This window comes from Epinephelus moara, chromosome 3 (genome assembly GCF_006386435.1).
Source record: "Epinephelus moara isolate mb chromosome 3, YSFRI_EMoa_1.0, whole genome shotgun sequence".
Taxonomy (NCBI): domain Eukaryota; kingdom Metazoa; phylum Chordata; class Actinopteri; order Perciformes; family Serranidae; genus Epinephelus; species Epinephelus moara.
In genome coordinates, this window is record NC_065508.1 from 42,385,303 (window position 1) to 42,402,456 (window position 17,154).

Genomic DNA, 17,154 nt, shown 5'->3' on the forward strand with positions numbered 1-17,154 from the left:
TGGATACAATCTGGCAGCCTTACATATAACGGTACCTAGGCCGTCTTTCGGGATGTTTCGGGATTCGATAAAACGCTCTCCCCTTCACGTGCCTTCATGCCGGGATTGCGTGATGTCAGCTGCCGGAGCTCTATTTCACCACATCTACAGCACATAAAACAACACAGATAGGCTATAGGCCTACAGCGCCCCATGGTGTCTTGGCGCCGTAATTGCAGCCAAAGGCCTGTCATTCATGGGGGAATATCGTCGTTCTTTTGGAAAACATGTCCTTATTTTGGACTAGTTAATATTTTGCTAACGTAAATAATACTCATTACATTAAAAAATACATCATTTGTGATAAAACAGTGGTTGTTAATGTTTTGTTAGAGACCCCCACAGATGTATGGTTGTACAGCTTTCGTGGGAGCTCAGCTCCCACTGGCTCCCACATACTTCGAACCCTGGTTAAAGGCCAAAGTGAACAGTTACATTTTTAGCTTTCTTTTAAAGATATTAAGCGAGCTAGCTTCCCCGATATCCATAGGTTGTGTGTTCCATAGCTTTGGGGCATAATTGAAAAAGGCTGCATTCTCTATCTTTCAGTGACAATCACCCCCTTTACACCTGGCATTAACATGCATTTTTTGTGATCGGATTGTAATCGGATAGCGCTTGTCAACAACAACAACAAGATATTAGCCGCCCGTGAAGTTGCATTATTGCATGGACTCCTCCTTGTTTTTCGAAGCAGGGGAAGAAACCATCTTCAACAAACGGAATACTGAGGAAAGCAGAGGAGACAGCGGTGTTTAGCCACTGCTTTTGCTTTGGCTGTGCTCTGGGCCACCACTGTCCGTAGGACTGTGTGGATGAGGGAGCACAGTGCTGACTGGTGGGAGAGGATAGTTAGGGGGACCTTCATGGATGAAGACTGGGAGGCTACTCTATGTATGCGCCACCAAACTTTAGATTTTATTTGCGAAAGACTGCGACCGAGGTTATCAAGAAGAGACACACACTTGCGGTCAGCCATACCTTTGGAGAAGAGGGTCGCGTGACCATTTGGTACCTAGCAACAGATAGGGGTTACAACACCTTATCCCACCTGTTTGCCATTAGGCCAGCGACCATCTCTAACTGCATTTGGGAGGTCTGTCATGATTTAAGGTCCCTGCAGAGCCATTACATCAGTTTACCAAGAGGGTACAGGCTTTGGGAAGTTGTGGAGGGATTTCAAGAAATGTGGGGGTTCCCACAATGCGGTGGAGTCATAGATGGCTCGCACATTCCCGTCACTGCCCCCTCTGAGAACACAAAAGACTGCTACAACCGGAAAAGAACACATTCAGCCATCCTTCAAGCTGTTGTTGGTCATTGCTATTGGTATGTATGACACCTCTCAACACACACACACACACACACACACACACACACACACACACACTCAGACTTCCATACATCATATAGACAGGTGTGGAAGTAGCTAATAACAATTCAATCAATCAATCAATTAATCAATTTTATTTATAAAGCCCAATATTACAAATCACAATTTGCCTCACAGGGCTTCACAGCATACGACATCCCTCTGTCCTTTGGACCCTCGCAGCGGATAAGGAAAAACTCCTCCCAAAAAAACCTTTAACAGGGGAAAAAAATGGTAGAAACCTCAGGAAGAGCAACTGAGGGGGGATCCCTCTTCCAGGACGGACAGACGTGCAATAGATGTCGTACAGAACAGATCAACATAATAAACAGTAATCCGCATGACACAATGAGACAGAAAGAGAGACAGAGACAGAGACAGAGAGAGATGCAGGACAGATGGTAATGATAATAACTTAAAACAACATTAATGAAAGTAATAATATAATTATAATTCCGGCTATTGTGGTACAATATGTTGGAAGTATATATTAATATTTGATAGTATACATATGTGCCAATAATCATATTTGTATAATAACAGTAGAAGTATGACTAATGATAACAGCAGCAGCAGGAGGCATCTGGCAGGACCACGGCAGCAGCACAACCACACACGTCACACTATCCAGGCACCGCTGCAAAATAAGTTAACCTGAGAGACAGTGGAGCAAAAGGGCTCCGGAGAAGAAGTCGAGTTAGTGACATACAGTACGGCCGAGTTAGCGAGATGCAGTAACAGGACATGAGTGTTAGCAAAGGAGATAGAGAGAGAGAGAAGGAGAGAAGGTGCTCGGTGTATTATAGGAGGTCCCGCGGCAGACTAGGCCTAAGTCAGCCTAACTAGGGGCTGGTACAGGGCAAGCCTGAGCCGGCCCTAACTATAAGCTTTATCAAAGAGGAAAGTCTTAGGTCTAGTCTTAAATGTGGAGATGGTGTCTGCCTCCCGGACCGCAACAGGAAGATGATTCCACAGGAGAGGAGCCTGATAGCTGAAGGCTCTGGCTCCTGATCTACTTTTGGTAACTTTAGGGAGTAACCCTGCATTCTCAGAGCGCAGTGTTCTGGTGGGATAATATGGCACTATGAGCTCACAAAGATATGACGGAGCCTGACCATTTAGAGCTTTATAAGTTAGGAGTAGGATTTTATATTCAATTCTGGGTTTTACAGGGAGCCAGTGCAGAGAAGCTTAAACAGGAGAAATGTGTTCTCGCCTCTTAGTTCCTGTCAGTGCATGTGCCGCTGCATTCTGAATTAGCTGGAGAGTTTTTAAAGACTTATTAGAGCTACCTGATCATAGGGAATTTCAGTAATCCAGCCTAGAGGTAACAAAAGCGTGGACCAATTTTTCTGCATCTTTTCAGGTCAGGATAGGCCTAATTTTCGCAATATTACGCAGATGAAAACATGCAGTCCGTGAGGTTTGTTTTAAATGGGAATTAAAAGACAAATCTTGGTCAGATATTATTCCAAGGTTTCTTACGGTAGTGCTAGAAGCCAAAGCAATGCCATCCAGAGAAACTATGCCATCAGATAAAGAATCAATTGATCGATTGATTGAAAATCATAATTGAGTACTTGAATTTCTCCGGACTGATTTTCCTTTTGCACTTTATGGAAGAATCAGGCCTAGTCCACACGGACCCGTGTACTTCTGAAACCGAAGGTTTTCGGGCTCAGGTTTCAAAAAAAAATTCGTCCACACGAGTGGTGTGAAAAAAAAATATATATATTTCCACGCGAAGCCGCAAAACTCGCTACCAAGTGATGTAATACACATGCCAAAGCAGTAGGTGGCGATGTAACTTCTAATAGAAAGGCCAATTTAACCAATCAGAAGTCAGATTCAATACCGTAATAGGGAAGTGCGGAAAATAAAAACAACCCGATCCACAAAATTTGCGCGACCTAATTTAACAGCAGAGGCGCCTGAACAACCAACTATACTACCACGAAAGCAGTGACGGGCCTGCCAATGGAGGTTCTGGATCCGGTCGGGTCGAATCTCCGTTGGCAGGCCCGTCGCTGCTTTCGTGGTAGTGTAGTTAGGGTAGCTAGCAACAGGAGCAGCCTCCTTTGTTGGTCGTTAGGTCGAGCAGCTGGATATGCCATCCAAAGAGAGCAGATAGCACGCTCACAAATAAAGTTAGTGTGACATATAGGGTATTTATGTGTATCTGCCCACTCAATTGTGACATTATTTTATTGATTTTGTTACAGACACTAGGGATGTAACGATACCAGAAACTCACGATACGATAGTATCACAATAAAGAGTCCACAATACGATATATATCACGATATTTATACAAGGGGAAAAAAAGAGAAAATTTATTGTTAAAAATAGCTATTTTATTCAAAAATAGTGCATGTACACTGTACAGCATGTTATTTTTAACTTGGAAGCGTATCATAAACAAATCAACACACAGTTGAACATGTGCTTTCATTTTCCCCCTATTACTGCTAGGCAGGCAGACATTAAAGTGCCATAACAAAGTCATGTCAATTAAAACTATAGTGACAGAATATGAAAATGGAAACATTCAGTATTTTTTAACCTATTCTGAACAAAAGTAGTGTAGTTCTATTACTAGAAAGTCATCTGAATGACATCAAATTATGAGGATAGAGTAGTCTTAATATTCATCAAATATACAGAACTTAGAACAATCAGACCCTGCAACAACAACAAAATTAACAAATTAGAAATAATGTAAACTCAATAACACACAATCCCTCACTCACAGATACACAGAGAGAAACAGAGAGAGAGAGAGAGAGAGAGAGAGGTGGGTAGAGATGTGTGTAAAAGAAAACCAAAATAAATAAAGTCCAGCCATTTCCCTGGAAGTCATAGAAAAACTCAAAAACACACATTCACTCAGTTTGTGCACGCCAAGTTGACAATCTTGACATCAAGGAGACCCTAACACTTTCTCAGAACAGGAGATGAGGAGAGGAAAGCTCTGGTCCTGCGCTTTCATGTGATATGCATGGCATTTCTGTGCGACCCTGCATTCGCGAGTAATCCATCCAAAAGTAATGTGTGTGCAAAGCCGTATGAAAGCTTTGTTATACATTATTTTAGTGTAACTTTATCATTTTTTTTCGCTGTGAAAGCATTGGACTGCCGACAAGTGTTTGGTCTTGTCGGAAAGCCACGATTCCGCTGTTTCACGTGATATGCGTGGCTCGGGCTGGGCGATCATACGATCTCAATTCGGGATCACGATAAAATTTTGATCAATCTCAATTATCAGCATGGGACGTTTTGAATCGATATCATACGGCAAAAGTAAGCGTAACAACAGCATATCAGAGTCTGCCGGCTACCGTATGCCATGCAGGCAGGATACGCCCACTTCTCATTGTAAGCGTGGCTACAGTTGTGACGGTAAACAGAGAGAGAAATTGGAAAAAGGAGAAAAAATGAGTGACACTGAAGTCGAGGAGGGCAAAAATAATGCAGAACGTGAAAGCGACATCACTATATCATCCGGAACCGAAGATATTGTTGAAAAAAAAAGAGATAACGCAATGTCAGTTGTGTAGAAGTGGTTTGGATAACGTTACCTCAAAAGTGACGAGGAGCAGATGAAGCCGGTATGCAAAATATGCCGGCGGTTGGTACCAACCAGGTCGAGAAACACCACAAACCTTTTCAATCACCTGAGCCGGCACCATCCCAGTGACTACACAGAGAGTCTAACTATGCAGCCTCAAGTTGCCCTGACTCCACACACACAGCCTAGCAAGACCCCTTCATCTGCTGTTAGCGTTGCTAGCGGCAGCTTAGCAAAACAACAGTCTATCCAGTCGTATTTTGCAGCCATTACCCCATATGAGAAGCATTCAAAGCGGTAAGTTTATATACAATGTTTCAATAAGTTAAAGCTTTTATTTGACATTGCTCCTCGTTCTTTGAGTTTACATATGGCTAAAGGGGAAAAAAAAACAACCGTAAACGGACAGCATGATTAGTGTTGCGTTCAAGGTCCCCCCAAAAAACGGGAGAAAAAAAAGGCCTAATATTCGATTTTTTTTCTCAATCGAATCCCGTGCCATCCAACGAAGCTTCGAAGCTTCGAATTTTTTGGATTAGCCCTAAATCCCACATGCAAGGGGCTAGCCATAAGGTTGTTGTTTTCAGCAAGTTGGCCTTGAATAGCTGATGTTGAGCTGTAGAGCTGTGTTACTTGTTATGACCTGCCTTTGGTTTAATTTATTCTTTCAAGCTTTATTCCTTCTCATCTTATCTGAGTCCTGTTGTATGTTTGTGCTCCATAGATTTAATTGCAAACTACAGCTGTTTAGTAAGTTAAAGATGTGTTGCTGCTAATGACAGCTGAAGTGGGGATGAGGTCTTAAGGTTTTTTTTGGAAGGTCTTAAAAAGGTATTGAAATTAACCTCAGGATTCCTGCATATACCTTGTAAAAACATTTTGTTCTCAATATTGGAAAAGCATATTATTTAGTCTTTTATGTTATTAAACTTTTATTGTTAAGTTTCAATGAATCTCTTGTTTCTTCAAGCTCCAATCAAGATGATCCCTGAGCTGGCAGAATCAGCAAAAACTACATATCGTGATAAAAATCGAGATCGATCAATATGAAAAAATATATTGTGATAACATTTTTTGCCATATCGCCCAGCCCTATGCGTGGCTTCTCGCTATGACGAACAGTAGTGGAGAAAATCCACAGAGAAGAACAATCAATCTCCTTACTTTTATTCGCTGTTTCCTCCGGTCACGCACGGGTCAGAGTCGGAGACTGAGCTGCACGAGTCTGCTCGCACCTGCGCGCGCAGTTGCATGCAAAGGATTATGGGGAATGTAGTCACACAGTCATATTACCAGCTCTGTAGGAGAACGCAGCTATATAACTACCATGGCATTCCCACAACGATATCGAGAATTTATTTTATCGCGACACCGCAAAATTCGACATATCGTTACATGCCTAACAGATACCATACAGATACCCCCCATTCAATTTAAAGCATAACTGATATGAGTAAAGGCAGGAGAGCAAATCTGGGTATGTAAACGGTTGGTTTGCGCTGCGTTTGTTTTCATTTATTCTTTCAGGTGGGTAACTGTCACCTAAGCACCCCCAGATTTTAGTAGTGTACCCTTAATAGATAATTTCTTTATATAGTTTGTATTGTGCTTTGTGATATTGTTTGAGGGGACTGTAACGTAAAGTAACTGCATACAAGTGGATGCAACCGTCACTAATGCTAGCGTAGTTCCTCAGGGATTTAAGCTGTTATTACTTTAATTTTGATAATCTAACCTGTGACAACACATTAGTTAAGGTTTTAAGGACTATAACTGTTGGTAGCTGTTGTTGATTTTGTTTAAATATGTTGAATTATAATTTTATGGGTTATTGTTAGTCAGACGATTGAGCTAAGCTAACTAACGCTAACATCAGCTGTCACTTGTTGCCATAGCAACAGTAAACATTCACATACGGGCTAAGTGCAGAGTGCAGAATCAAGCTTCATTGTAAATATAGTTAAGATACATTGTATTTAACACAAGATGAGTAGATTTAGTAGTTAGTAAACTTTTAGAAAAGAGCTATTTACCGTCACTCTGACGTCAAACAATGGAGACAGGTAATAAAATACTGAGGTCATCCTATCTACACGCAACCGCTGGCACCGGAGTCTTCCAAAAACTTCACCCTGGACTCCGGTTTCAAAGAAATGTGGTTTTGGGGGCCCAAAAGTGTGGTTACGTGTGGCCAAACAGCCAAATCGCATAGAATAATACACAGTTTCAGAAGTACACGGGTCCATGTGGACTAGGCCTCAGTCAGGAGAAGAAACCTGTAAAGTTATCCATCCACCTCTGCCTCTGTATCTGGCAGCAGAGTGATGGTTTGTGGCTCATTTGATACATCCTACCCTTGATGACTTCCTGCCATTTAACCAACCATATGCTCCATACTGTACCAGCATCATTAACATCTGAATCTAGTCCCCCCCTCAATTCTCATAGAGATCCATTCAAATGCAGAGAGGTTTTAGTATCACTTGTAAGGGTACCTGAAAATAAGATATAAAGAGTCTGGTGATTTTGATGGGTTGTCCAGGGTATATGACTTATCCATGACTTATCCAAGAGGAATCGAGGCTGGAATTGCTTCTAAAGGTACTTCCACAACGTACTGAGTAAAGGGTATGAATACTTATGCAAATGTGATATTTCTGTTTTTTATTTTTAATAAATTTGCAAAAATCTCTTAAAACCAGTTTTTGCTTTGTCATTATGATGTATTGTGTATAGATTGATGAGGGAAAAGATTAATTTTATCTATTTTCAAACTGAGTCTAAAATGCAACAAAGTTTGGAAAAAGTGAAGGTGTATGTAAACTTTTGACCACAACTGGCTATTAGTTCATATTTTGGCATGATATTTTTGAAGATTCTTTTATCTTCTCGAAAACACAATTCAACAAATATGACTTGTTAAAAAAACATTGTTCCAAACATATTAATTTCATCCATTTTGAAGACTTTGAAAATCCCGTTTTAGCTTTGTCATTGACCCATATGCATTCATTGCTGAAATGCAGGGACAACAGTAATGTATAATTTATTTTCATATAGGAGACCGTAGTCATTGGAGGTGAGCAGGTGCCAATCGTGCTCTTGGGAGACCCTGCTTATCCTCTCTTGGGGTGGCTGATGAGGGGGTACGCAGACAATGGTCACCTTATAAGAGAGCACAGTATGTACATGATCTTATCTTACCTTGGACAGTGGCTGCCATATGCATGTGTCCCATGAGCTGACTCTTGATAGATTTTCATATCACACCAACAGGTATTTGAACTACCGCGTAAGTCACGCGTGCATGACCATTGAGTGAGCATTTGGAAGGCTGAGAGGGAGGTGGAGGTGTTTGCCGAAAAGGATGGAGGTCCCCATCTCCAGGGTCCCAAAAGTCATCAGCAGCTGTTGCATCTTGCACAACCTGTGCAGGTTGCAAGGTGAAGAGTTTCCTGAGGATTTGATGGCAGGAGCAGAAGAGCTGGAGCATGTTGAACCTTACATCGTTGCACCTCATGAGAGGACAATAGAAGCCAAGAATGTGAGACAAGCACTTACAGCTTGTTTTAATGAGCAGAGAGCAGAGAATTGAATGACTGTTTTGATTGATTCCAATAAAATGATTTTCTAGCTGACATTTACAGCAATGTCTTTTATTGAACTGATTTTTTTTTTAAGTTGCTGCAACAGTTTGAGGCACTTACACAACAAAAATAGAATTGCAAAATATCTATTTTTCTAAATTTGTACAGCACATTTTAAAGTTGTCACTTGCATAAACAGGAGAAAAACAACAGTAAAAAACAATACTGTTTCTTATGAATCAAACATTCCAATGGCTGTACCAGTGGCATATAAAGTGCAAGCAGTGAATACTGAACGAAATAAGATGTCTGTACTGAACATTTGCAAATAGTGCAACAAAGTTAAAAAAAAATAAATAAAAAAATGTAAATTTAACTGCTTAGGAAAATTTGTGGAACTTAGAGGTCAGTAAAGGTGGATGCAGGCGTAAAACTTTTGAGAGTGTGGGACTGGTGAGGTATGTCTCGGTGCACTGAAGGCTGAAGGCTGATGGTCAGGGTGTTGGGCATGTTGAAATTGGGGGAATGAGGGTGGCCCCAGTGGATAGCATGGGAATGTGGCAGGCTGTGCCAAGATTTGATGAGGGGGGTGAAAGGCAGGCTGTGCGACCATCACCTGCAACATCATACCAAAAAGCTTGGTCTCAGGAGCATGCTGGGTGACTTGCAGTTTCTGTTGCAGATCCTCATCAGCCTGGTTGGAGAGCAAAGCTTTGGCAAAAGTCTCAATGGCTGTGTCAAACCTGGACTTTTTGCTCCTGGTGTTTCTGCTGCTGCCACCTGTTAGAAGCAGGCACAGTGTTATGGGTGGGCCTGACAGTCCTAGGCCCACCCACTTTTCGCAGGCTCACCCTAAATTTTTCTTCAAAAAAATAAAAACCTTTTAAAATATTGTAATTTTGTCATGAATGATTCAAAATCAGCTAATAATCACATAATTTGTGCTAAAATAGTTTAAAAGTTTAGTTTTGAAAACGATTTTAAAAAGCTGGTTATGTCTATTTTGATGCTTCTGCGCACGTTCAGCAGACGTGAGGTACGGGATAGGATGTAGCTTACCAGTAGGCTAGGCTAGCTCCAAGTGATCTGGAAGCGTGAATCAACTGCTATATGTTTAAATTCATTTAGTAGGCTATGTTGTCTTTTTTTAGGTACCTTAAACATGCACAAACGGTCTCGGAGTCATCACTGCAACCAGGAGATGAATGAGTATCCACAACTCCAAGTCCTTAACAGACAGCCATAAGCCGTTTCAGGGCCAAGGACAGTGTCCGTGATTAGCGACACTGTCCTTGGTCCTGAAATGGCCCACACTAACACAACACAGCAACGCTATCGACTATGCCAGAGTATAATAAAAAATAATCCCTGTACTAAACTGTACTAGGCTAATATATTGTTACTCACCACTAGATGTCTTTACAGAAGAACGTGCATCTGTTATTGTGATTGCTGGCAAAGGCATCACTGATTTTATCTGCGTCCAGATCTTTGTTTGTTTGAGCATTTCTTGGGGGTGCTATGGGCTTCTTTGGAGGTGCTGAAGCACCTCCAAGCTCACCTCCAGTGCCGCCTAGCGCTCTTCTTTGGTCAGAACCAAGGAGAGCGATCGCGGGTAGGTCTGTCCTATGCACTGAAACATTATAAAAAGTAATCAAATATTTAAGGAGTACCAAGCAATTAAAATCTGTATAAAGCAAGCACAGGTAATATAGCAGTATATCAGTCAGTCATATTTATTAAGTTAAACGGTGATCTACTAACGTTTGTAATTTAAGGCCCACCCACAATTGGTCTGGCCCATCCAAAACTGAAATCCTGGCGCCGTGCCTGGTTAGAAGTATGAGAACACAAATTGCTCAATACAGCCCATAACAAAATAATGCATTCAATAGATTCAACAGATGACTGATGGAAACATGCAGACCTGCCAACCTTGAAGAAAGGTTATGAGTACCACCTTAGGCCTCATTTACACCACAAGGGTAGCGGCAGCACATGTGTATTCACACCAAAACCGAACAGATGCGTTGCGCAGTGGCCGCTGCTCTCCCGTCAAAATACAAACCACACCCGAACAGTTGGTGGCGGTAGTGCACCGTGTTTGCAAATCTCCAATAAACCCCAAAGAAGAAGAAGTGAGTTTGGACCCAAAGCCCAGGGTGGACAGGTTCACGTGCCAGTGATTATTCCAAAGCTTGGAGAATTAATATTTAGCACCACAAATGGGTAAGTAGTCTTTGTCTGCTTTGTATTACTGGCCTTAGCACAAAAAGCCCATTCGTCTCGTCCGAGAGAGGCCACAACACACGCAAACACAAGATTTTTTGTTCAATACAGCGAACATTCGCTCGCGAGTCACGCAAAAAATCAGCATCTCTTCTATTTTCGAGCTTGCTGGCGAAAGCAGCGGACTTGAGCAGCGTGCAGAACGGATGCGGTGTGAATGCTCTAACCTGTTAACATGCTCGCTGAAATGGAAACGCAAGTAAACAGCGACCGTTCGTGAGCACTACGCGAACGCATCACTTGCGGTGTAAATGAGGCCTTACCCGCACTCGCAGCCCCCGCCTCACAATTACATGCTAAAATCATAACAATATCCTATTCATTTCTACATTGGCAGATTTTAAAAATTCCATTAAAAAAAATCACATCAAATTGTTTTCAGCAAACTGCACCAGATTCTTGTTCAACATGTCCCCAGGTACCTCTGTGGTCATTTTCAAGTGGTTTTACTGCAGCATTTTTTCACAATTACATGCTAAAATCATAACAATATCCCATTCATTCCTACATAGGCAGATTTTAAAAATTCCATTAAAAAATTAAATTGTTTTCAGCAAACTGCACCATATTCCTGTTCAACATGTCCCCAGGTACCTCTGTGATTATTTTCAAGTGGTTTTACTGCAGCATTTTCAAATAATCAGATAATCAGAATTTGATATAATTTTTTTTTTTTTTTTTTTTTTTTTTTTTGGAATTCATAAAATCTGCCTATGTAGAAATGAATAGGATACTGAATGGGCGACTGGTTTTGGTTCATTAATCGATCATTTAAAAGGCTGTAGTAAAAGAACAAGGAAGTAATGACTAGGGATGCACCGAATATTCGGTAACCGAATATATTCGGCTGAATATTGCAAAAAAACACACATTCGGTATTCGGTGGAATAAGTTAAAAGCAAGGCCGAATAATAGCGGCGTGTTTTGATAACGCAATCAAACAGCGTGACAGGCGGAGTAAAATATGGGCAGTGTGGCGACACCGCACTCGCATTTGCGACTAAAAATAGTTTTGAGCGAGCAAAATAGGCTTAAATCATTCAGCACGCTGTGCGAGCAGCCTACAGATTTCAACCACCAGCAGAAATGAAAGGCGAATCCCACTGATTGTGGGTTGAACGGGGGTCACAGACACAGATAGTAATGTATTCCTGTCAAATACGGCGGCCATCAGCTTACCGGCGACAGAGAAGTCGGCTCCAATAACATCCTTTTCTTGGCGTATGGACTGCTCAGAAGTACCTGAACAGCCGAGCCAGCTGAACACAGGTATGTGACGTGTCAGAGGAGAAACGAGCCGTTCACGGCCCACAAACCTCACCGCACTTTAGGGACTGTTCTTTACTTATGAAGGGGAGGAGGGTGGCTGGTTGATTCTTATTTCATTTATTTATTTTATTTTGATCCCTCCTATGTTCATTACTCATTGATGCTGTTTTTGAAGTATGAATAAGTCAATAAGTAATTTATTCCTTTGAAATATCATTGATGTATTATAGAAAAGTGATTTATCTTTTTATAACTGACAAAAGGCACATCTGCCTCATTTTTGCTGTGGAATCGTGATACTACTCAGAACCATGATATTTTTATTGGTATCGTACAGTGGGATCCAATTTTGGTACTGTGACAACACTAATCTGGAGGGGGTTCATCTGCAAAAACTAATGAAAAACTAAACAACGTTATTTTGTATTCGGTACTCGGTATTCGGCCAAGCGTTTAATATTCTTCGGCTTCGGCCACAAATTTTCATTTCGGTGCATCCCTAGTAATGACAGATGTATGTATTTCAACAAATGAAAAAAAGAACAAAAAAGCAACTTTCCTGTTTGAAACAACCTTCGGGACCATTAGAGTATAGATTTCTGAGTTTACGAGGTGCATATGAATGCACCATGAAGCCCTGTCGGCGTCTAGACGCTGCACCATACGAAGTGATGTAGACGGGCAATCGATTTTCAAGTGTAGATAGCGCGACAGCGCCTCTACGAAGCGCAGATGGTGTGACCACAGTGCTAGATAACAGTGTAGCAGTCGTTACAAAAAAGTTACAGTTTTTGTTGTTTACTTGTTGCTTGTTTTACAATAGACTTGGACTCTTAATTTTGTACACAATCCTGCCATTGTACATGTGCATAACTGACATGTAGTAAAAATGAATTTGAAATGTAATGTTATGTGGCTTATTGGAGAGGCTCCAGCTATGAGCTTGATACCGTTTACGAGACAGTAACTCTGGTCTGAGTTGACGGTGAGGAGCTAATAGGAGCTAACTGCTAAGAGACTGTAGCTAACTGCTAAGAGACTGTAGCTAACTGCTAAGAGATAGAAGCTAACTCTAATAGACAGAAGCTCTCAAAGCTCTCAATTTTTGCATTTCTCAAGTCATTTTACTTTTTCAGCATTGTTTGAATTGGCTATAAAGTCATCACTGAGGACTACCCAGAGGTGTGGGCGAAGAGGGTTTGTCTAGCTTAAGGCTGAGGGCAGCAGTGTACTGCCTCTGACTGAATGGAAATGAATGGAAGCCAGCATGTGGATGGGAGGGCAGATGAAGGGGGGGGCATATGCAGCGCTCTGATTGGTCAAAATCTTTTCGTTCCGCCTACGCGCCTGTGCTCACCGGGCACCAACTGTAGAGTGACAACTTGCATAGACCAATAGACTGAAACCAGCGAAATGCGAGATAGATATGCATAGTTTTAGAGCATCAAATTATACCAGCGTACTTTGATGTCAAAATGCGTGCCTGGTACGCAAAATGCGTACAGGTTGGCAGGTCTGAAACATGTCAAAGAAGAATTGTTGGCTGATACTTAACACAATAATTTTTCTAAGTCTGACTCACTTCACAGCACAAGTCAATCAAATTTTGAAACAAAGTTAATTATGGCACTGTGCCATATTGTATTTTAAGACACTTAATAAGAATATTAACAAGTACCTGCTGCATTGGTTCTACCACTTCCACCGCACTGTTTCCTCTGGCCCTCAGTTTCTGAGGCTGCAGATGTGGATTATGTGGAAGCATCACAGTCACCACTTTCTACACACAAAAATTTTTTAAGTCCCACCGAAACATACTCTAGACCAGAGGTTCCCAAATGGTGTGCCAAGGCACACTGGTGCACCATCAGGCCAGTCCAGGTGTGCCTTGAAATTTTGTGACAACCATAAGATTATTACTGCAACATTCAACCATAAAAAAGTTATGAATACATTTTCACTTACTATGTCAGTATTTTATACACACTAATTTCTCAACATAATTATCAACCTTTTCAGTTCCATTACCTCATTTTTAATTTTTATAAATGAGTGTGTCGCTGCTTTAATGTAATTTACAACATTTCAAATGAATTCTTCAATTATTTTGTCAATGAATATTAAAGGAATCATATAGCTGTTTTTGAATAAGATTCTTTGGTTTAGTAGATAAAAATAAATCTTAACAAAGTGATATCACTCGCTATAGAGGCTATTTTACCTTTCCTGTAACCATTTTTCTCATTACTAATTAATCTGTCATCATTTTCTCCATTAATCAATTAGTAGTTTGGTCCATACAATATTAGAAAATGGTGACAAATGTTGATAATTGTTTGCTGAAGTCCAAAATGGTTGTCTCTTGTTGTCATAGAGGAGTAAAGAAAACAGAAAATATTCACATTTAAGAAGCTTAAATCAGAGAATTTTCACTTTTTTCTTAAAAAAACACATTAATTATGAGTTCAAATAAACATAAGAAATTTGTGTCTAGAGAAAGGATCAGCGCTCAGTGAATAACATCCTAAGCCCTATGATAAGCTATTATGGCAAGGCTTATACAGACCAATGAGCAGTGATAACTAACACGTCTTTGGGGTCATCAGGTGGGAACCTCCTTTCACCAGTGTTTCGTCTAGTTGGTCCGACGACACCTCCAGGAGGCCAGACAGTGATCTCTGGCGTCCCAGAGACACTCCCCTAATGCCAGCTCTCAGTGCTCCCTGTACCGACCCAACAACCTCCTTTACCTTACTTACACATGGCTTTCTCAGCCCGAACAGCACTGCCATCTTCAACAACCTAGGCTCCGTTTATGTGAGCTCCAGGTAGTGACTGTGCCGATACTACCTTTCCTAGCACATTCACCATACTCTGTTTCACACGCTACATAGCATAACTCCAGTATCAGCTCAAGTTAAAGGAGATCGAGAAGATAAACTCACAGAATCAGCAAACACACTCACCTTGCAGCATGGTCTTAAACAAAAGGGATTCAAATAGGCCACTTCCATACTTAAATAACCTTCCTCTTCCTGGATTTTCTCCTGAGAGGACTGATGAAATTAGTCGGCAATTAATTATATAGTTGACAACTAATGGATTAGTCATTACAGTTCAAATATGAATACAGGTGTGCCTTGAGATTTTGGCTTGCCTTTGGTTTGCCTTGGTCACAAAAAGTTTGATAACCACTGCTCTAGACAACAAGCTGCAAAGGTGTGTGTTTGGGTATAAAGGTGAAGAAGAAAAACAAACAAACGTCTCCATACAGATCTCCAATACTTGTCACTGACTGGTTGGAGTAGTGCTATTTTCTCAACATCATGATCAACATACCTGATGCATTAGGGGTTGCTTCTGAGGTTGGTGTCCAGGCACCATTATCTGCACACAAAACAGGGCAGACATCATCACTCAATTTGACCTGAAACAACATTAGTCTTTCTTGATGAGAGTCTGTAACGTTGGGCAGACATTAATGTACATATACCAGTCAATAACCTATATATTTGGGAGCAAAGTTGTGTGTAACATTAAAATTCACATGGTTGTGTGAATAGGGTACCACAGTGCAATGTTACATTACGTATTTCTACGTACATGATTGCTTATCTAGCCAGTTATCAGTTAATGTTACAGTAAACAGCATAAAGTTACGTTAACCTAGTTAATGAATAAACTAAATATTTTTATTGAGGTGACTGGTAATTTTTAGTAAGCTGTAGGTGGGTCAAACATACCAGGCTGGTCATCTGGTGTTACTCCCGTCCAACTGTTCTCCTCACTGTTGATGGGCTCCATGGTAATGATGTCCTCGGAGTCTAACATCCCCTGGACCAGGGCTATACACTGGTCTATCACCAAGCACTGCATCGCTGTCTTCGAAAAAGGGACAGGTTGTCCTGCCCCTACCACTTCTTTTGTTAGTATCCTTTGCCCTTCTGTATGCAAGTTTGTGGGGTTTTATTTTTCACTGACACTGGAGCCAGAACCGGTTGTAGCCATTGTCCGCCATTATTTTTGCCATATCTTCATAGATGGAGCGGTTGTGGTACGAAGTGCCCAGTTTCACCTGGACACTTTTGTCGGACCAAATGGAGAGCAGACACTTCGTCTTACTGTGACTCCATCCTCGGCTATCATCCATGTTTTCTTTTTCTTGGCAGTCACTACCCAGTAGGACCGTAACGGTACATGTATTTGTGTCGAACCGTTCGGTACACGACTTCGGTACATGTATTTGTGTCGAACCGTTCGGTACACGACTTTCGGTTCGGCACGACCCTGTACCGAACTATTGGGCGCAGGATATTATTTTATTTTATTTTGTTTTATTTTAATTCCGTTTTTGCGGGCCGAACCATTTAAAATATCTAGTTCCCCGACGGACATAATTGAGTGACGGACCAAGTCCGACCGTAAATCTCCGCTTTCACTTTGTGCAGCGCATTCTCGCATTTTGACAACATGGCAAGTGAGCTTGACGAACATTTAGACCCACCCGCAAACCTTAAGTCCTCCGTTTGGGAACACTTTGGTTTCAGGGTAAAATACGAAGATGGAAATAAGCAAGTTGACAAGACAAAAGCAGTGTGCCGACACTGCAGAACAGCGGTCGGGTATGTACTTGGAAACANCAAACCTTAAGTCCTCCGTTTGGGAACACTTTGGTTTCAGGGTAAAATACGAAGATGGAAATAAATAAAGTGGACAAGACAAAAGCAGTGTGCCGACACTGCAGAACAGCGGTCGGGTATGTACTTGGAAACACGTCTAACATGCTAACGCATCTAAAGCGACACCACCCGAGTTTGAATGTTAACTGGCACGACTAGAAAAAGCAATCTGGTGCAAACTACGATATCGTCGTCATTTAAAAAGAAAGAGCGTTTCCCTGACCATAGCGCTAAAGAAATAACCAACGCCACTGGAGTTGAGTAAAATTGTTTAAGCTGCACTTTAGATATAAGCATGTTTTGTTTACTGCACTTTAACAAAGTGGGAAAGCTAAGTATGTTCCTAGTAAA

The 17,154-nt window shown here is 41.3% G+C and overlaps 1 protein-coding gene across 9 annotated transcripts in view; it reads left to right on the top strand.

The window, feature by feature from the left end:
* Nucleotides 1-17,154, top strand: part of usp25 (ubiquitin specific peptidase 25) — a 242,263-nt gene that overhangs the window by 169,472 nt on the left and 55,637 nt on the right. The window contains exons 24-25 of one of the 9 annotated variants that reach the window (XR_007569272.1): nucleotides 589-1,368; nucleotides 8,040-8,160. The exons of 7 other annotated variants lie outside the window; for them this stretch is intronic. Coding sequence is in view for 1 of the 2 variants with exons in the window: in XM_050035499.1 (XP_049891456.1) it covers nucleotides 8,040-8,160; nucleotides 8,256-8,263 (129 nt within the window). In the remaining variant the exon portion in view is untranslated. Of the gene's footprint in view, nucleotides 1-588; nucleotides 1,369-8,039; nucleotides 8,161-8,255; nucleotides 8,618-17,154 lie in introns of those variants that run through there. One more of the 9 variants, XM_050035499.1, reaches the window with a different exon arrangement.